General features: G+C 46.6%; 1 protein-coding gene across 2 annotated transcripts in view; it reads left to right on the top strand.

Annotated features, from left to right (window-relative positions):
* Positions 1-21,162, top strand: part of COMMD7 (COMM domain containing 7) — a 38,373-nt gene extending 17,211 nt beyond the window's left edge. For both annotated transcript variants that reach the window (XM_054467043.2, XM_054467044.2), the window contains exons 4-9: positions 17,136-17,192; positions 17,276-17,313; positions 18,940-19,030; positions 19,372-19,421; positions 19,791-19,839; positions 20,400-21,162. In XM_054467043.2, the coding sequence (XP_054323018.1) occupies positions 17,136-17,192; positions 17,276-17,313; positions 18,940-19,030; positions 19,372-19,421; positions 19,791-19,839; positions 20,400-20,476 (362 nt within the window). In that variant the 3' untranslated portion in view covers positions 20,477-21,162. The remainder of the gene's footprint in view (positions 1-17,135; positions 17,193-17,275; positions 17,314-18,939; positions 19,031-19,371; positions 19,422-19,790; positions 19,840-20,399) is intronic.
* The last annotated feature ends 481 nt before the right edge of the window (positions 21,163-21,643 follow it).

The raw sequence follows: 21,643 nt of genomic DNA, 5'->3' as shown, positions 1-21,643 counted from the left end.
GAAGTCTTTTGTTTGTTTTTTTTGAGATGGAGTCTCGCTCTGTCGCCTAGGCTGGAGTGCAGTGGCGGAATCTTGGCTCACTGCAACCTCTGCCTCCCAGGTTCAAGCGATTCTCCTGCCTCAGCCTCCCGAGTAGCTTACAGGCACAGGCAAGTGCCACCATGCCTGGCTAATTTTTGTATTTTTAGTAGAGATGGGGTTTCACTATGTTGGCCAGGCTGGTCTTGAACTCCTGACCTCATGATCCACCCGCCTCGGCTCCCCAAAGTGCTGGATTACAGACATGAGCCACTGTACTCAGCCAAAGTCTTTTTATATAGGAATACTTTTTTTTTTTTTTTTTGAGACAGGCTTTTGTTCGGTTGCTCACACTGGAGTGCAGTGGCATGATCTCAGCTTACTGCAACCTCCACCTCCCTGGCTTAAGTGATCCTCCCACGTCAGCCTCCAGCATAGCTGGGACTACAGGCATGCACCACCACGCCTGGCTATTTTTTGTATTATTATTATTATTATTTGTAGAGATGGGGTTTTGCCATGCTGGCCAGGCTGGTTTCAAATTCCTGAGCTCAAGCGATCTGCCCGCCTCAGCCTCCCAAAGTGTTAGGATTACAGGTGTGAGCCATTGCACCAGCAGGAATAAATTTTCATTTTAAACTTTCAAAAACAGTACAGAGCGGCCAGGAGTGGTGGCTCACGCCTGTAATCCCAGCACTTTGGGAGGCCAAGATGGGCGGATCACGAGGTCAGGAGATTGAGACCATCCTGGCTAACACAGTGAAACCCCATCTCTACTAAAAATACAAAAAATTAGCCGGGCATGGTGGCAGGTGCCTGTAGTCCCAGCTACTTTGGAGGCTGAGGCAGGAGAATAGTGTGATCCCCGGAGGCGGAGTTTGCAGTGAGCCGAGATTGCTCCACTGCACTCCAGCCTGGGCGACAGAGCGAGACTCCGTCTCAAAAAAAAAAACGGTATAGAGCTATAGAGAGTCGAAAATAATAATCCTCTTTTACTGTCCTCCTACTTTTCTCCCTAGAGATAATCACAATATAATTTTGGACTATGGCCTTTTATATTTTTATGTACACTAATGAACATATACATTCGTGTAGCTTTGTTTTTCATAAATGGTAGCAAACCGTAAAAAGTGTCCTGGAACTCACATTTTTTCATCATACCTGATATATCATGGAGCTCTTTCCACATCACCTTCATTCTTTAGATGGATGTAATATCCCATAGACTGAATATATCTCCTTTTAGTTAATCTATATCCTGTTTTTGGATATTTCTGTTGTTCCCATATCTCACCCTTACAAACAATGCCACAGTGAACATCCTTACAACCTCTTCTTACTCACAAATGCGAGTACTTTGAGACCAGCCTGACCAACATGGTGCCTAAAGTGCAGAACCACAAGTCTTTATTATTATTATTATTTATTATTATTATTATTATTATTTGAGATGGAGTCTTGCTCTGTCACCCAGACTGGAGCACAGTGGCGTGATCTCAGCTCACTGCAAGCTCTGCCTACCAGGTTCACGCCATTCTGCCTCAGCCTCCCGAGTAGCTGGGACTACAGGTGCCCACCACCATGCCCAGCTAATTTTTTATATTTTTTAGTAGAGATGGGGTTTCACCGTGTTGGCCAGGATGGTCTCGATCTCTTGACCTTGTGATCCACCTGCCTCAGCCTTCCAAAGTGCTGAGATTACAGGCGTGAGCCACTGCGCCGGCCAAGTCTTTTTTTTTTTTTCCTGAGATGGAGTCTCACTCTGTCACCCAGGCTGGAGTGCAGTGGCACGATCTCAGCTCACTGCAACCTCCACCTCCCGGGTTCAAGTGATTCTTCTGACTCAGCCTTCTGAGTAGCTGGGATTACAGGCGCCCACCACTATGCCTGTCTAATTTTTGTATTTTTAGTAGAGACCGAGTTTCACCATGTTGGCCAGGCTGGTCTTGAACTCCTGACCAGGAGTTCAAGCGCTGGGATTACAGGCATGAGCCATCACACCCGGCCAGAACCATAAGTCATTATTCTCATTCTCTGGTCTTCATCTTTGGAAATGGGTTTATCTGAGGGCTGAGACCTGTCTACCAAACACCTGTTATGGGCACTATTTTCAGGAGATCTCTGTCTAGTGTCCCTGTCCCCAGTCTTCCCTGTCTTCCTCACCCCATCACACTGTATCCTTTTTTTTTTTTTTTGAGACAAGAGTTTTGCTTGTCACCCAGGCTAGAGTACAGTGGCAAGATTTTGGCTCACTGCAAACTCTGTCGACAAGGTTCAAGCAATTCTCCTTCCTCAGCCTCCCGAGTAGCTGGAACTACAGGCATGCACCACCATACCTGGCTAGTTTTTTGTAGTTGTATTTTTATTTTTATTATTTATTATTTATTTTCTTTTTTTTTTTTGAGATGGATTCTCACTCCGTTGCCCAGGCTGGAGTGCAGTGGCATGATCTCGGCTCACTGCAACCTCCACCTCCTGTGTTCAAGTGATTCTTCTGCCTCAGCCTCCCAAATAGCTGGGACTACAGATGTGCGCCACCACACTCGGCTAATGTTTTTTTTTTTTTTTAAGACAACGTCTTGCTCTGTCTCCCAGGCTGGAGTGCAGTGGCGTGATTTTGGCTCACTGCAAACCACCGTCTCCCGGGTTCAAGCAGTTCTCCTGCCTTAGCCTCCTGAGTAGCTGGCATTATAGGCGCCCACCACCACACCTGCCTAATATATATATATTTTTTTTAGTAGAGATGATGTTTCTCCATGTTGGTCAGGCTGGTCTCGAACTCCTGACCTCAGGTGATCTGCCTGCCTCGGCCTCCCAAGTGCTGGGATTACAGGCATGAGCCACTGTGCCCGGCTAATTTTTTTTATTTTTAGTAAAGATGGAGTTTTGCCATGTTGGCCAGGCTGGTCTTGAACTTTTGACCCCAAGTAATCCACCCACCTCAGCCTCCCAAAGTGCTGGGATTACAGGTGTGAGTTGCCCTGCCCAGCAATTTTTTGTACTTTTAGTAGGGATGGGGTTTCACCATGTTGGTCTGGCTGGTCTCGAACTCCTGACCTCAGGTGATCCGCCTGCTTTGGCCTCCCAAAGTCCTGAGATTATAGATGTGAGCCACTGTGCCCGGCCTATTATTTTAAAAATAAATAGAGTCAGGGTCTTCCTATGTTGCCCAGGCTGGTCTCCAGCGATCCTGGGCCGAAGCGATCCTCCTGCCTTGGAGTCTGAAAGTGCTGGGATTACAGGCATAAGCCACCACACCTGGCACCTAACTGTATCCTGTTAGATTGTCTTCAGCCTTGAGCTCCAGCCCTGTCTTCAGCCTTGAGCTCCAGCCCTGTGCTGCCTCAGAAAGCCTTCCCAAATCGCTTGAGTTCACAGTGACCTCCCCTTCCAGCATCTGAGATATGTTTTTTATCTGTAACTATCATTTTGGTCAGTACTAATTTACAGGTTTCTATTGTTCCTGCTGTTTTGTTTGTATCTGATGTGTCTGTCTCATGGCTCTAATAGAGAGTTCCTCAAACTCAGGGGCGAGTCTTGTTCTTTCCTAAGCCATGGTTAGAAGCAAGGTAATGGCATAAAGCAGGTGCTCAGTACATGCAGAGCGAATTGAATAGAATTTAGGAGATGCTGTGACCCTCCCAGGGGACGTTGAGTCTATATTTTCCTTCTTGTTATTTATTTATTTATTTTGGGACGAGGTCTCACCTAGACTGATCATCATAGCTCACCACAACCTCCACCTCCAGGGCTTGAGTGATTCTTCTGCTTCAGCCTCCTGAGTAGCTGGGACTACGGTGCACCAACACACCTGGCTAATTTTTGTATTTTTTGTAGAGACGAGGTTTTACCACGTTGCCCTGGCTGGTCTTGATTCTTGGGCTCAAGCAATCTGTCTGCCTTGGCCTCCCAAAATGCTGGGATTACAGGCATGAACCACCATGCCCGGCCTAGTCTATATTTTTCTTTCTTTTTCTTTTTCTGAGACAGAGTTTTGCTCTTGTCTCCCAGGCTGGAGTGCAATGGCTCAGTCTCGGTGCACTGCAACCTCTGCTTCCCGGGTTCAAGCAATTCTCCTGCCTCAGCCTCCTGAGTTCAACTCTGAAAAGTAGAATAATAATAGCAGCTTCTTGCGGTGTTAGGAATGAATAGATGAATGCCTGTAAAGTACTTAACACAGTGCTTGCTCAACTGTAACCTTTGTTTTGTTGAGGCTTTTGTTGAGCCAGGGTCTTGCTGTGTTGCCCAGGCTGGTCTGGAAGTCCTTGGCTGAAATGATTCTCCTGTCTTAACCTCTCAAGTAGCTGGGATTATAGGCGTTTTACTGTGCCCAGCTGTTAATGGCCTTTATTTATTGATAGAGCAGCTAGTGTTCAGTCCTATTCGTTTATGTCAAATTATGGGATAAAACTTTTACCTAATAATGAGTATGTGAATGTATGTCTGGGCTAGTTAATGTCCCAAAGCCTTCTTAGTTTTATTATTTTATTTTTTTTGAGATGGAGTTTTGCTCTCGTTGCCCAGGCTGGAGTGCAATGGCGCCATCTTGGCTCACTGCAACCTCCGCCTCCCAGGTTCAAGCAATTCTGCCTCAGCCTCCTGAGTAGCTGGGATTACAGGCACCCGCCACCACGCCTGGCTAATTTTTTGTATTTTCATTAGAGATGGGGTTTCACCTTGTTGGCCAGGCTGGTCTCGAACTCCTGACCTCAGGTGATCCACCCCACCTTGGCCTCCCAAAGTGCTGGGATTACAGGTGTGAGCCACTGCTCCCGGCCTTCCTGGCCCCTTCTTATCCTTTGTCTTTGTGCATCCCTTCTTTCTAGTCCCAAAGGCTGCCATCCCAGAACAGTTTCTTAGCCCTTCATGCCTAGTTATGGCAGTTACATCTCCACCTCCATTCTCCCATCTAGACTCCAGTTTGCCTTGGAGCATACTTACTACAGCACAACTTGAATCATGCTGCTCCTCTCAACTGTTTACCTTGCGTAATGAAGTCTGTAGGCCTCAGTTTGGCATTCAAGGCCTTTCCTAATCTAATCTGCAATATAAGAGCCTCCAGGCCCTCATCAGTGTCCTCTTCCTTTAGCCTGGTCCTGCCTGTGCCAGAAGCTCTTAGTGTAGAAGTACAGTTTGTTAGAGCTGAAGTGGCCTCAAGAAACCACCAGATCAATCTTCCTCAAATTGGTGTGTCCAGAGTCAGAAATACTCTCCCCACAACCCGAGCCTTGGAACCCTGGAGATTCAAGCACACATTGACACATCTCAGGTTCTGAAAAGTCCTACAGTAAAGAAACTTGCTTAACCAGTATCTGTGAAGCATAGTTAATGGGAACTTTTTGGTTTCTTTTTTTCTTTTTGGCAGGGGGAGAGTCAATTAAAAGCTTTGTAAAGTACTGATCTTTTTTGGCATTTTATTTTATTTTATTAATGTATTTATTTGAGACAGAGTCTTGCTCTGTCGCCCAGGCTGGAGTGCAATGGCACAGTCTCTGCTCACTGCAACCTCCGCCTCCTGAGTTCAAGCGATTCTCCTGTCTCAGCCTCCCAGGTAGCTGGGATTACAGGCCCATGCTGTCACGCCCAGCTAATTTTTTGTATTTTAGTAGAGACGGGGTTTCACTGTGTTGCCCAGGCTGGTCTCGAACTCCTGAGTTCAGGCAGTCCACCCACCTTGGCCTCTCAAAGTGCTGTGATTACAGGCATGAGCCACTGCGTCCGGCCCCCTTTTTTTTTTTTTTTTTTTTTTTTTAGATGGAGTTTCGCTCTGTAGCCCAGGCTGGACTGCAGTGGCACGAACTCGGCTCACTGCAAGCTCTGCCTCCTGGGTTCACGCCATTCTCCTTGTTCAACCTCCTGAGTAGCTGGAACCACAGGCGCCCGCCACCACGCCCGGGTAATTTTTTGTATTTTTAGTAGAGACGGGGTTTCACTGTGTTAACCAGGATGATCTCGATCTCCTGACCTCGTGATCCACCCGCCTCAGCCTCCCAAAGTGCTGGGATTACAGGCATGAGCCACCGCGCCCGGCCCCCCTTTTTATTTTACTGATTTATTTTTTTTTCAGAGGCAGTCTTTCTCTGTCGCCAAGGCTCGAGTGCAGTGGCACGATCTCGGCTCACTGCAACCTCCACCTCCTGGGTTCAAGTGATTCTCCTGCCTCAGCCTCCTGAGTAGCTGGGATTACAGGCACACACTACTACGCCAGGCTTTTTTTTTTTTTTTTTTTTTTTTTGGTCAAGAGAGTGTTTTACCATGTCGGCCAGGGTGGTCTCAAACTCCTGACCTCTGGTGTTCCACTCACCTCAGCCTCCAAAAGTGCTGAGATTACAAGCATGAGCCACTGTGCCTGGCCTTTTTTGCCTTTTTTAAAAAATGTTTTTCTTGTACTATTTAGTATGTAATTCTTTAAAACACCTGACTTCAGCCAGGCACAATGACTCATGCCTGTAATCCCAGCACTTTGGGAAGTCAAAGGTGGATTACACAAAAGTGTATTACACAAAAGTGGATTACACAAAAGGTGGATTACACAAAAAGTGTAATCCCAGCACTTTTGGGAAGTCAATCTCTTGAGGCCAGGAGTTGAAGAACAGCCTGGGCAACATAGTGAGACACTACCTCTACAAAAAATGAAAAAAAATTGGCCAGTTATGGTGGCTCACGCCTGTAATCCCAGCACTTTGGGAGGCTGAGGCAGGCAGATCACTTGAGGTCAAGAGTTTGAGACCAGCCTGGCCAACATGGCAAAACCCTGTCTCTACTAAAAATACAAAAATGAACGAGGTGTGGTGGCACATGCCTGTAATCCCAGCTACTTAGGAGGATGAGGCATGAAAATCACTTGAACCTGGGAGGCAGAGGTTGCAGTGAGCTGATTACACCACCGCACTCCAGCCTGGGTGACAGAGTGAGACTCTGTCTTAAAAAAAAAAATAAAAAAAAATAAAAATTAACTGGGCATGGTGGTGCACACCTGTAATCTCAACTACTTCAGAGGCTGAGACAGGAAGATACCTTGAGCCCAGGAGTCCAGGCTGCAGTGAGCCATGATTGCACCACTGTCCTCCAGTTTGCACTACGGAGGAAGACCCTGTCTCTAAAAAACAAACCAAAGAAAATCCTTCAAAAGTTATTAACCCAGGCTGGGCACGGTGGCTCACGCCTGTAATCCCAGCCCTTTGGGAGGCCGAGGTGTGTGGATCACGAGGTCAGGAGATCGAGACCATTCTGGCTGATACGGTGAAACCACGTCTCTACTAAAAATACAAAAAATTAGCCGAGCATGTTGGTGGGCGCCTGTAGTCCCAGCTACATCGGAGGCTGAACCCGGGAGGCGGGGAGCAGAGTTCCCAACACTGCACTCCGGCCTGGATGACAGAGCTAGAGTCCATATTACAAAAAAAAAAAAAAAAAAGTTACTAACCCATAGCCAGATTGATTCATGTGGACCCCACCCATGGCTCCTTACTGCTCTCTGAACTGGATTACTTCAGTTTAGTTTCGTTTTAGAGAGTTGGGGGTCTTTGCTGCTTGGGCTAGTCTCAAACTCCTGGCCTCAAGCAGTCCTCCCACCTCAGCCTGCTGAGTAGCTGGGATTACAGATGTGGGCAACATGCCCAGTGCAAACTGGATTATGTTTTTTTTTTTTTTGAGACGGAGTCTCGCTCTGTCACCCAGGCTGGAGTGCAGTGGCGCGATCTTGGCTCACTGCAAGCTCCGCCTCCTGGGTTCACGCCATTCTCCTGCCTCAGCCTCCCGAGTAGCTGGGACTACAGGCGCCTGCCACCACGCCTGGCTAATTTTTTGTATTTTTAGTAGAGACGGGGTTTCACCGTGTTAGCCAGGATGGTCTAGATCTCCTGACCTCGTGATCCACCCCCTCGGCCTCCCAAAGTGCTGGGATTACAGATGTGAGCCACTGTGCCTGGCCCAAACTGGATTATGTTAAAGGCAATATCAGACATACTTTATTCCTAAATACCTAGATGTCTATCTCTAAAAGAAAAAAGGAATTTCCCCCTTATCAAACTACAATGCCATTATCATATCTAAAAGGAAAATACAAGGTCAGTATTAATTTCCCCATTGTCTCCTGTATTTTGTTTGTTTGGAATGGGTTCCCATCAGGATCTAGATAGGACTCCAGTCCAGCATGTGGCTGCTGGGTGGCCCTCCTGTGCTTGCTTACTCACCAGGGATTTAACAGCTCTGAGACCCAATGGTACCTGAGAACTAATAGTAGACTCATACTTTTATTATAAGGATAAAGATAATAAATGTAATAAGCTGCTCACTTCACTAAGTGGTAGCACACTGCTGCTAATATTATGATTGTCATTATTATTATGTGTTATCTCCTAGCTGAGATTACAGATAACTTGGCAGTAGGGCCACTATTTAAGCCTGTTTTTAATTAATTTTTAAATTTATTTATTTTTGATTAATTTATTCTTTTTGAGACAGAATCTCACTGTGTCACCCAGGTTGGAGTGCAGTGCCATGATCACAGTTCACTGCAGCCTTGTCTACCTGAGCTCCAGTGAGCCTCTGACCTCAGCCTCCCGAGTAGCTGGGACCACAGGTGCATGCCACCACTCCTGGCTGATTTTGGTATTTTTGGTAGAGACAGGGTTTCGCCATGTTTCCTAGGCTGGTCTTGAACTCCTGAGTTCAAGCAGTCCACCTGCTTCAGCCTCCCAAAGTGCTGGGATATAGGCATGAGCTATCATGCCTGGCCTCCTGTTTTTCTATTTTATTTTATACTTTTTGTTTGTTTTTTTGAGGCTGGGTCCAGCTGTGTTGCCCAGGCTGGAGTGCAGTGGCACAATCTCTGCTTACTGCAGCCTCGACCTCCCCAGGCTCAGCCACCCCACTTGGCCGCCTATTTTTATTTCGTTTATTTATTTATTTATTTATTTTTATTTATTTTTTTGAGACAGAGTCCCACTCTGTCGCCCAGGCTGGAGTGCAGTGGCGCAATCTCGGCTCACTGCAACCACTGCCTCCCAGGTTCAAGTGATTCTCCTGCCTCAACCTCCTGAGTAGCTGGGATTACAGGCATGCACCACTACAGCCGGCTAATTTTTGTTGTTGTTATTGTTGTTGTTGTTGTTTTTTTGAGATGGAGTCTTACTCTGTTGCCCAGGCTGGAGTGCAGTGGCACGATCTCGGCTCACTACAACCTCCACCTCCCGGGTTCAAGCGATTATTCTACCTCAGCCACCTGAGTAGCTGGGACTACAGCCATGCACCACCGTGCCCGGCTAATTTTTGTATTTTTAGTAGAGACGAGGTTTCACCATATTGGCCAGGCTGGCCTGGAACTCCTGACCTCATGATCTGCCCACCTCAGCCTCCCAAAGTGCTGGGATTACAGGTGTGAGCCACCGTGCCTGGCCTTAATTTTTTGTATTATTAGTAGAGACGGAGTTTCACCATATTGGCCAGGCTGGTCTTGAACTCCTGACCTCAGGTGATCCGCTTGCCTTGGCCTCCCAAAGTGCTGGGATTACAACCACTGTGCCTGGCCCTATTTTTATTTTAATACTTAGCAAGATATCTGGCCCCTGTGGGTGATCCATAACTGATTTTTATTTTATTTTTTTATGAAAAGGCGGTAACTCCCCTTCCCCACTCCCCAACGAGTTCTTTCTAGCAACATACACACAAAAAAGAATAATCAGCAATGAAATGTAGTCATAAGTGGCATTTAATCAAACATTGAACTAAATTCCCCAGGACTGCCAGCCTCATGCGCCACCCTACTATTTTTCTCCATGGCACTTTCCCCCTTCTTTTTTGGGGGTTTTTCTGTTTTTGTTTTTGAGACAGAGTCACACTCTGTTGCCCAGGCTGGAGTGCAGTGGCACGATCTCGGCTCACTGCAACCTCCACCTCCCGGGTTCAAGCGATTCTCCTGCCTCAGCCTCCCAAGTAGCTGCTATTACAGGCGCTCACCACCATGCTCGGCTAATTTTTGTATTTTAGTAGAGATGGGGTTTCACCATCTTGGCCAGGCTGGTCTTGAACTCCTGACCTTGAGATCCACCTGCCTCGGCCTCCCAAAATGCTGGGATTACAGGCGTGAGCCACCACGCCCAGCCTCCCCATTCTTATACCCTGTATGGCTTATGTTTTACGTTATTGCTGTGGTCTTTCTCCTGCCAGTAGAATGGAAGCCTCATAAGGGCAGAGATTGTTGTCTGTTCAGTTCATTGATGTTTCCCAGCATCTAGCACAGTGCGGGCACATGGCAGTGCTCAGTAAATGTACGTGTGTGACTACGGACCTCTGTTCTCTGTGAGCCTCACAGGGTGGCTTCAGCTGGTCAGCCTTCGGGGTCAGTAATGACTGGATGAAAGCAGCTCTCCATCCTCTCCCATCTGCTTCTTCCTCCAGGAGTTTTCACCAAGCCTGTGTCCATTCCTTGGGCTCCCATTTGTACACTGAATAAGAACAATGTTTGCTGTTTTTCCAACTGTCTTGGCAAAACTGAAATTGTCACCCTCACTTCTCTTTGTTTTGTCCTTCATATTGTTTGACAGCTTTGAGGGTTTGGCTAAGGCAACAGTTCTGGTGAAAATTGGTGCCTGTTGCCGGGCGCATTGGCACACTCCTGTAGTCCCAGCACTTTAGGAAGCCGAGGCAGGTGGATCATCTGAGGTCAGGAGTTCACAACCAGCCTGACTAACGTGGTGAAAGCCCGTCTCTACTAAATACAAAAAAAATAGCCAGGCCTGGTGGCGCATGCCTGTAATCCCAGCTACTTGGGAGGCTAAGACAGGAGAATCTCTTGCACCTGGGAGGCGGAGGTTGCAGTGAGCTGAGATTGCGCCATTGCACTCCAGCCTGGGCAACAAAAGTGAAACTCTGTCTCAAAAAAAAAAAAAAAAAAGAAGAAAGAGGACGGGCACAGTGGCTCACGCCTGTAATCCCAGCACTTTGGGAGGCCAAGGCAGGTGGATCGCGAGGTTAGGAGATCGAGACCATCCTGGTCTCTACTAAAAATACAAAAAATTAGCCAGGCATGGTGGTGCGTGCCTATAGTGCTAGCTACTTGGGAGGGTGAGGCAAGAGAATCGCTTGAACCTGGGAGGCGGAGGTTGCAGTGAGCCAAGATTGCGCCACTGAACTCCAGTCTGGGGGTCAGAGTGAGACTCCATCTCAAAAAAAAAAAAAAAAAAAGGGACCATCTAAAAGTTATCTGTGTTTGAAGAAGGATGTTCTTAAATTTCCCCACGTGTCATGTTCTGCTGACTGCAGCTGTTGGAGTTTACACAATTTTCTTTTTTTTTTTTTTAAAGGTCTGGGGTACATGTGCAGGGTGTGCAGGTTTGTTACGTAGTATGCCATGGTGGTTTGCTGCACCTGTCAACCCATCACCTAGGTTTTTTTTTTTTATTATTATTTGAGATGGAATCTTGCTCTGTCACTAGGCTGGAGTGCAGTGGCGCGATCTTGGCTCATTTCAACCTCTGCCTCCTGGGTTCAAGCAATTCTCCTGCCTCAGCCTCCTGAGTAGCTGGGACTACAGATGCATGCCACCATGCCCAGCTAATTTTTATACTTTTTAGTAGATACGGAGTTTCAGGACATTGTCCAGGATGGTCTTGATCTCTTTTTTTTGTTTGTTTGAGACGGGAGTCTTGCTCTGTGGCCCAGGCTGGAGTGCAATGGCACGATCTCGGCTCACTGCAACCTTCGCCTCCCGGGTTCAAGCGATTCTCCTGTCTCAGCCTCCTGAGTATCTGGGATTACAGGTGCCTGCCACCACGCCCGGCTAATTTTTGTATTTTTAGTAGAGATGGGGTTTCATCATGTTGGTCAGGCTGATCTCGAACTCCTGACCTCATGATCTGCATGCTTTGGACTCCCAAAGTGCTGGGATTACAGGCATGAGCCATCGCGCCCAGCCCTCAGTCTCAATCTCTTGACCTCGTGATCCACCTGCCTCAGCCTCTGAAAGTGCTGGGATTACAGGCATGAGCCACCACGCCCGGCCCATCACCTAGGTATTAAGCCCAGCATGGATTAACTATTTTTCCTAATGCTATCCCTCCCCCCACCCCACCCTCCAAGAGGCCCTAACACAATTTTCATTCTGTCTGACATAGGGTCAAATGTTGCAGGTCTGTCTTATGGCTGGCATTTGCTTAGGACAAAGGAATCACCACAGGAAAAAGCTGAAAAAGAAGTTAAGAGCTTGAGGCCTAGCATGATGCCAATCCATGTTTCAAGTCTGGCCTCTGCCCTCCAGAGGTAACTTCAGGATGGAGAGCTTGCTCTTCAGTCCCTGCAGCTTTGTTGACTTCATTGTCAGCAACTGTCGAGGCATTGCTTGATACCGCAGCACCAAGATAGCGTCTGAGAATGACCTGGTGTAGAAAGAACTCCTCTGGCCTATAAACCACTTGGCTCTGTCATTTGCTGACTGTTGTGGCCTTGTTCCTTTAACTGTTTCCTTTTTTTTTTTTTAAGACAGAGTCTCACTCTGTCGTCCAGGCTGGAGTGCAGTGGTGTGATCTCGGCTCACTGCAACCTCTGCCTCCCAGGTTCAAACGATTCTCCTGCCTCAGCCTCCCAAGTAGCTGGGACTACAGACGTGTGCCACCATGCCTAGCTAATTTTTGTATTTTTAGTGGAGACGGGGTTTCACCATGTTGACCAGGCTGGTCTCGAACTCCTGACCTCAAGTGATCCACCCGCCTCAGCCTCCCAAAGTGCTGGGATTACAGGCATGAGCCACCACGCCTGGCCAAAGTAACACTTATTTTTATTTATTTATTTTTAGAGATAGAGTCTTGCTCTGTCACCCAGGCTGGAGTGAAGTGGTGCCATCATGGCTCACTGCAGCCTCAAACTTCTGGGCTCAAGCGATCCTCCTATCTTAGCCTCCTGAGCAGCTGGATTACAGGTGTGCACCACCACACCCAAGTAATTTTTTATTATTTTTTTGTAGAGGCAGGGTTTTGCTATGATGCCCAGGCTAGTCTCAAATTCCTAGCCTCAAGCAATCCTCTCACCTCAGCTTCCCAAAGTGCTGGGATTATAGGTGCCTTTCCTTTTTTTCTTGACATTATATTATGCAGGTTGGTCCATCAAGAGCTACTGAGCTACATCTTTTTTTTTTTTTTTTTTTTTTTGAGATGAGGTCTCACCCTGTTACATAGGCTGGAGTGCAGTGATGCAGTTAAGGTTCACTGTAGCCTCAACCTCCTGGGCTCAAGCCATCCTCCCACCTCAGCCTCCTGAGTAGCTGGGACCACAGGCCTGTGCCACTATACCTTGCTAATTTTTTTATTTTGTAGAGATGGCGTCTCCCTGTATTACCCAGACTGGTCTTGAACCCCTGGGCTCAAGTATCCTCCCACCTCAGCCTCCCAAAGTGCTGGGATGACAGCACTTGGCCTTACATAATTTTTTTAAAGCCTGGATAGCAATCCATTGTAAAGATTCTTGCACTCAACGTGTTTTTATTGAGTGCCAACCAATAAACTTTGCCAGGCATTTCTCTCAGAGCTTGGGACACAGCAGTAGGCAAAATGAGCCTAGTCTTTGTTTTTATCAAGCTGGTGTTTTAGTGGAAAAATTGATAATAAATATATAACATAAAGTTGGGTAGTTATAAATGCAATGCAGAATATCCCACAGCACGATACGAGTATGAATGAAGGGCAGTGCTATTTAAATTAGAATGAGCCTGGGATTGGCAGCTCATGCCTGTAATCCCAGCATTTTGAGAGGCCAAGGTGGCAAGATAGTGAGACTCTATCTCTAGAAAAAAAATTAAAAATTAGTCAAGCATTGTGGAGCATGCCTGTAGTCGCAGCTACTTAGGAGCCTGAGGTGGGAGGATCCATTAAGCCCAGGAGGTCAAGGCTGTAATGAGCTGTGATTACACCACCGCACTCAGCCTGGATGACAGAATGAGATTAAAAAAAAAAAAAAAAAGTAAAAAAAGAAAAAATGTGAAATAGAATGGTCGGGGATCCTTTCTGAGGAGGGAAGAGTCAGGCAGAACCCTGAATGAAGCGAAGGGATGAGCTATGTGCAGAAAACTGCAAGGGCAAATGGCCAGGCGTAGAAAGCTTTCTGGCATATTGTAAAAATAGCAGAGTAAGCAAGGGAGAGAGCCTCGGGGTTCTAAGAGAGGCCAGAGCACGCAGGGTACTGTACAACCTTTGGATTTTACTCTGAGTGAAATAGGAGATAGTAGAGGGTTTTGAGCAGAAAAAAAAGCATGGTCTTACCTGAGGTTTTTGTTTGTTGTTTTTGTTGTTGTTTGTTTTTGAGACGGAGTCTCGCTCTGTCGCCCAGGCTTGAGTGCAGTGGCAGATCTCGGCTCACGGCAGCGTCCACCTCCCAGGCTCAGATGATTCTCCTGCCTCACCCTCCTGGCTAATTTTGTAACAGGCGCCCAGCCTGTTTTTTTTTTTTTTTTTTTTTTTTTGAGACAGAGTCTCACTCTGTCGCCAGGCTGTAATGCAGTGGCGCCATCTCGGCTTACTGCACCCTCAGCCTCCCGAGTAGCTGGGACTACAGGCGCATGCCACCACACCCAGCTAATTTTTGTACTTTTAGTAGAGACGGGGTTTTGCCATGTTGGCCAGGCTGGTCTCGAACTACTAACCTCAAGTGATCCACCCACCTCAGCCTCCCAAAGTGCTGGGATTACAGGTGTGAGCCACCGTGCCTGGTCTCTCCATGACCTTTCATCCCTACTATCCACATTGCTAAAGAGCTTCCCCTGTATATCTCAGTGTGCTTTTGGGTGCAGCTTGGTTGGGTGAATTCTTGGCAGTGCAATTCTTGACTATCTGCATTTGCCAAATTTTTTCCCCAAAATGCTTAATCTTTCCTGGTAAATTAAGTTAAAATAATAGCTGGGCATGGTGGCTCATGTCTATAATCCCAGCACTTTGGGAGGCCAAGGTGGGTGGATTGCTTGAGGTCAGGAGTTTGAGACCAGCCTGGGCAACATGGCAAGACCCTGTCCCTACAAAAATTCAAAAAATTAGCTGGGCGTCGTGGCACACGCCTGTAGTCCCAGCTATGTGGGAGGCTGAGGTGGGAGGATTGCTTGAGCCACACCCACCCACCCCGGGGTGGTAGGAGGTGAGCTGAGATTGCCCAACTGCACTCCAGTCTGGGCGATAGAGTGAAACCCTGTCTCACTGTCTCAAAGAAAAAAAAAGTTACAATAATAAAGCCCAGTGTTTGGGAATTGTCAAATAAAGCATTGGATTTGAATTGGATATAAACTAAGATGCTGTATTCATGGTAGTTAGGAGTTAATTGGATTGGCTGGGAAGTAGCCACCTTCTCAGAGGGCCTTTATGGCTAAGGTTTCCTGGGGTCTTGCCTTTTTTTTTCTTATTCCGTGTGGCTTCCTTGCTCAGTCTGATTTTGGAGATAAAAGATTTCCTCCCTTTGTTTATATGGTTGATTTTACCGGTACAACAGCCTTTAGGATTGTTTTTCTGGAGTGAGGTGGGGGTGGGGATTTGGGTTTGGGGTATAGGTTCAGGGCCTTCCCTTGATGGTGGTGGGCATCTTCCTATTCTTTAATTAGTCATTTTCTGGTGAACTAAAAAGTAGAAAATTTGAGAGTGGTTGCCAAATTGTGACTGGGGATGTAGCCTGCAGGTTAAACATTGAGAAGCCCAGATTGCTGGCATTGTTTTCAGGAATTGGAGCCTAGCAAAACAAGGTGGCCACCACAGGGGAGTGTTCCTAGGGCTTCTGAGAAGTTTTGACAGCCCCTGTGGAAGTGACTTGTGAATTGTAGAGGTTAGTCTGTTTAGTCCATCTTGGCGTACTGTGTGAAAGCTAATTTCTTAGGACAACGCCATCCAATAGAACTTTCTCTGCAGATGTCAATGGTCTGTAATCTTCAGTGTTCAGTACAATGGTCGCTGGCCTTGTGTGACTGACACAGGAAATAGCTAGTGAGACAGGAATGGAATTTTAAATTTTATTTAATTAAAATTTGCGTAACCACATGCAATAGTGGCTACATAATGCATTGTGGAGCTCTAGGTGGTTGCCCCCTGTGCCCAACCTGACATTATGCTCCCCTGCCTCTTGCTCCAGGAATTCGTAGCCTTACTCATTCCTCAGACCAGTTGCTCCATCCCCAAGTCCGTGAAGTCTTTTCTGTTGTCTCTGACTTCTCTCACACTGGTTGGAGGGATAAATAATTGTGTTGTACAATTAAAAAAAAATATGTGCCAGGCATGGTGGCTCTCAGCCCTTTAATCCTAGCGCTTTGGGAGGCCAAGGTGAGCAGATCACTTGAGGTCAATAGTTCAAGACCAGCCTGATCAACATGGTAAAACCCAGTCTCTACTAAAAATACAAAAATTGGTTGGGTGTGGTGGCGCACACCTATAGTCCCAGCTGTTCAGGAGGCTGAGGCATGAAAATCACTTGAACCCAGGAGGTGTAGGTTGCAGTGAGCGGAGATCGTGCCACTGCACTCCAGCCTGGGTGACAGAGTGAGAATATATATATTTTTTGAGATAAATATATATATATTTTGAGATATATATATATATATATATATATATATATTTTTTTTTTTTTTTTTTGAGACGGAGTCTCACTCTGTCGCCCAGGCTGGAGTGCAGTGGCGCGATCTCCGCTCACTGCAAGCTCCGCCTCTCGGGTTTGGACCATTCTCCTGCCTCAGCCTCCCGAGTAGCTGGGACTACAGGTGCCTGCCACCACGCCCGGCTAATTTTTTGTTTTTTTTTGTATTTTTAATAGAGACAGGGTTTCACCGTGTTAGCCAGGATGGTCTTGATCTCCTGATGTCGTGATCCACCTGCCTTGGCCTCCCAAAGTGCTGGGATTACAGGCTTGAGCTACCATGCCCGGCAAAAATAAATATATTTTTTAAATAAAATAAATAAATTTTAAAATGTACTGTCTTTCTTGTTTTCCGGTCATTTCGGATGCTCTTTCCCTGTGGCTGGATTGAGATCTTCTTGGAGCTGGCCAGTCTTTGGGTGTTCCTTTTGTCCTTTAGGTCACATAGGTTGTGCCCATTAAATACTTATTGCCGACTAATTCACTGGTCTGCCTTTCTAACTGATTTCTCCCCTGCCTCCCAGGTGCTTTGAAGAAGAGTCTCACAGCCAAGCAGGTCCAGGCGGATTTCATAACTCTGGGTAGGTCATTGGCCAAGGTTGCTCAGGGTGACTGGCTTCTGAGGCTTTTTATTATGTTAATATCTCCTTCTGTTCTCTTATAGGTCTTAGTGAGGAGAAAGCCACTTACTTTTCTGAAAAGGTATAATTCCTCTTAATCAAGGTTAATGGCTAATTAAGATCCCTTGCTTTTCTTTCTTTCTTTTTTTTTTTCTGAGATGGAGTCTCATTCTATCCAGGCTGGAGTGCAGTGGCAGTGCGTGATCTCGGCTCACCACAACCTCTGCCTCTCGGGTTCAAGTGATTCTTCTGCCTCAGCCTCCTGAGTAGCTGGGACTATAGGCGCATGCCACCATGCTCGGCTAATTTTTTGTATTTTTAGTAGAGACGGGGTTTCACCGTGTTAGCCAGGCTGGTCTTGAACTCCTGACCTCGTGATCCATCCACCTTGGCCTCCCAAAGTGCTGGGATTACAGGCGTGAGCTACTGTGCTCAGCCTCTTTCTTTTTTTTTTTTGAGACAGAGTTTCGCTCTTGTTGCCCAGGCTAGAGTGCAATGGCACAATCTCGGCTCACTGCAACCTCCACCTCCTTGGTTCAAGCAGTTCTCCTACCCCAGCCTCCCAAGTAGCTGGGATTACAGGCATGTGCCACCATGCCTGGCTAATTTTGCATTTTTAGTAGAGACGGGGTTTCACCATGTTGGTCAGGCTGGTCTTGAACTCCCGACCTTAGGTGATCCACCCGCCTCAGCCTGAAAGTGCTGGGATTACAGTCGTGAACCACCATGCCCAGCCCCTTGCTTTTATATCATGAAGAGAGAAAACAATGGGAAATGCCAAGTAAGGCCAAACTATCTATCAGTATCATCATTTCCCCAGCCTAAGGTTTTCATTTGACTTCATGCGCATGTCATACACACAGCTTTAACCAGCACTATTCAGTGCATCTCTAATCATTTCTCCTGATTTGACCCAGTCAAAAATCTGCCCATTTTCACGGATCAGGAGAGGACTTACTTATAAAAATATACCTGCTACTGGCAAGGCCCGGTGGCTCACGCCTGTAATCCCGGCATTTTGGGAGGCCGAGGTGGGCGGATCACGAGGTCAGGAGATTGAGATCATCCTGCCTAACACGGTGAAACCCCATCTCTACTAAAAATACAAAAAATTAGCTGGGCATGGTGGTGGGCACCTGTGGTCCCAGCTACTTGGGAGGCTGAGGCAGGAGAGTGGCGTGAAGCCAGGAGGTGGAGCTTGCAGTGAGCCGAGATCACGCCACTGCACTCTAGCCTGGGCAACAGAGCGAGACTCCGTCTCAAAGAAAAAAAAAAAAAAAAAAAAATATATATATATATATATATGCCTCCTACTTTCTCCAGTTCACTGCTCTCAGATGTCGCTGTGACAAAAAAAGAGAAAAATAACAAGTGACTGATTGAGAACTTACCCTGAAGACCCCAATCTTGCAATTGTCTAGTAGAAGCCATGTGGGGGCCAGTATGATGGCAGCACCATTTTTTTTCCAAGATGGATTAAATCTTGGAATGAAAAATACAACGTTAATGTTGTGATCTGCCACTCTGTGCCCTCCTACATCCCTAGGTATGTGCATATAGACTGAGCCCTTCGTTCTGCACCCTCCCCACTATCTTCTGCACCCTCCCCACTATCTGTGTCAATGCTAAATATTGCGATGTTTGGGGCAGGATGGAGAGGGGGAGATTTTCCTATTGTAATTGACTTTGTCTTTTGCTTTTGTTCTAGTGGAAGCAGAATGCTCCCACCCTTGCTCGATGGGCCATAGGTCAGACTCTGATGATTAACCAGCTCATAGATATGGAGTGGAAATTTGGAGGTAACTAGTTACAACCAGTCCTGGGTTATTTGGGTGGTACAGGGTTGGGGTGCAGAGGCTGTGACACAGCCACTATGGGGAAGGCATGACGTAGTCCCCAGCACTGTTGGGGCAGCAGCTGCTGTTTTGTATTCTGTCCACATTCAGTAGCTGTTTCCATTCATGCCTCTGGATAAGTTGACTTTCCAAAGGCACACCTTGCTGCCCTCATACTTGCCCCCACATGGCTTCTGCTGGACAGCTGCAAAACTGGGGTCTTCAGAGTCAGTCCTCAATCAGTCACTTGTTATTTTTCTCTCTCTCTCTCTCTTTTTTTTTTTTTTTTTTTTTTTTTGTCACAGTGACATCTGGGAGCAGCGAATTGGAGAAAGTGGGAAGTATATTTTTACAAGTAAGTCTTCTGATCCTTGAAAATGGGTAGATTTTTGACTTGGTTAAAAATTATCAAATCTATGTTGGGTTAAATGGATATTTAAATGGTTGTTTTACTGAAGTACCTTATATATCTCAGAGCAGTGTGGCCAGCTAAAGATGTGGTCACTAACGTTGCCTACTTTCAGATGAATAGATCCTAGCGTTATTCATTGATGCATGATCGTTCCTATAATCATGGGAATTGTTAGAATTTTCGGTGGTGGATGATCCAGACTGCTCTTGTATGACTCTCAGGTTGGAACCTTAATTAAGTCAAAGGGTTTTAAGAATTTCTTTGCCCAGTTGTCATCATTTAAATTTAAATTATTTCTTTGTCTTTCATCAGCTAAAGTTGGTGGTTAAGAAAGGAAATCAAACCGAAAATGTGTATATAGGTGAGTCTGAATTCCCACTTGAGCCTCTTCACCTTTTCTGTGTTCTCTGCAGTCAGGGGCTGGTGACACTCACCACAAATCATGTCTTCTATAAAAACAGTCATTGCCAGCTGTGGAGTAGCTGTTCCACTGCGTTTCCTCTCCTGAAAGATGGCACAAGGAGTGTTAGAAAGCCATTGGCAGGTTGGAGCCCCCACAGTTGAAGAGCCGTTTTGAAAAAGGGAAAGGGAGGGAACGGAATGGCTGGGATTGAAGAAGAAGGTTGATGAGCAAGAAGCTCTTGCCATAGAAGTCACATTGAACATCCCGAATGATACCCTTTCATCTCTTTGTGCCATGGAGCTGTGCCATTTGAACACTCACTCCCCTTTTTTTTCCTTTGGAGCAGAGAACCTTCTGCATTCAAGTCTCAGTTCTTTATTATGATCAATTACCCATCAAGAGCTGCTTAGATGTATTAAGCCAAAAAAGAAAAAAAATCCTCTGGGTGGAAATTAATTTTCTTGGATGATTCTGTGGAGTTGGAAACATTTATCTGAAGCTGAATTTTCTCTCCCCAGAATTAACCTTGCCTCAGTTCTACAGCTTCCTGCACGAGATGGAGCGAGTCAGAACCAGCATGGAGTGTTTCTGCTGATTTCTGTCCCTGCATCTCCCCTTGCCCCGTTCCCTGCCCTCCTCCCTTCCCTGGGTGACTGCTCTGAGAGGCACTTCACTCACAGGCCTGTGGGACACTCCATGGGGCCCTGCTGGCTCCATGGGGCCCAGGTGCAAAGGGTTTCTGAAAAACAGCAGGATTAAATACTGAAAGAGCGCAACACAATTACCCCGTAAACTCTCTGTTAGGGCAACCACCACCACCTATCTGTCTTCTAGGACACATTTTAGATACCCTGACAGGCCACTGCATCTCAGATTCAGGGGAGAAAATAAGTTGTCACCTCCCCTTCAAAGTTCCAGAGTAAAGAAATGGTGCCATCATTCAAGATAACATGCTGATCACCCTCCTCCCAAAAAGCAAGAGCTTGTTTATGGCTGAGGAATCGGCAGATTGTCTGAATGACACATGTACAGAGCCCCCACGGATTTCTGCGCACTCTGGGTCTGTGCTGGTGGAACATTGCCAATCAGTTCTTAATGAGGCACCTGTGTATAAATACATGCTTGGTCTTCTCTGCAGAGAACTGAGGCTAAACTCTGTCCCTACTTCTGGTTTTGCCCTGTCATGTTGTAACGAGGCAGGCCTTTTGAGGCCATTTTAGTTTGAGTTCGAGCCAACCACCTCTGTTGGTTAGATGATGAATAAAAAGGTTCTGAAGAAAAGGTCTGGATCCAGTTGTCTTTCTGCATGGATTAGAGAGTCGTGCACCTTGCAGAGAGCTAGTGCTTGCTCTTGTTTTTAAAAATTATCTTCTTGGTTTTGTGACGATCCTGGGTCTCCAGTGAAATTGGGTCTGTTCCAAAGTTGGAATTTGTAAGAGCAATTCCGGGGAAACTCAGGTTAAAAGCCACAGGAAAAAGCGTAACATGTGAAATGCTTTGTGTACAGATGGCTTTAGCCCCCACTCTAGCATGTGACTTTTCCTGCTCCTCCTCCTCCACTACCCCTCCTCCTCAGAATTTTTTTTTTTTTTTTTTTTTTTGAGACAGAGTCTCGCTCTGTCACCCAGACTGGAGTGCAATGGCAGCATCTCGGCTCACTGCAAGCTCTGCCTCCCGGGTTCACGCCATTCTCCTGCCTCAGCCTCCTGAGTAGCTGGGACTACAGGCACCTGCCACCACGCCCGGGTAATTTTTTGTATTT

This window comes from Pongo pygmaeus, chromosome 21, assembly GCF_028885625.2.
Source record: "Pongo pygmaeus isolate AG05252 chromosome 21, NHGRI_mPonPyg2-v2.0_pri, whole genome shotgun sequence".
NCBI lineage: Eukaryota > Metazoa > Chordata > Mammalia > Primates > Hominidae > Pongo > Pongo pygmaeus.
The sequence above is the reverse complement of the archived record's forward strand: the minus strand, read 5'-3'. Positions and strand labels throughout refer to the sequence as shown.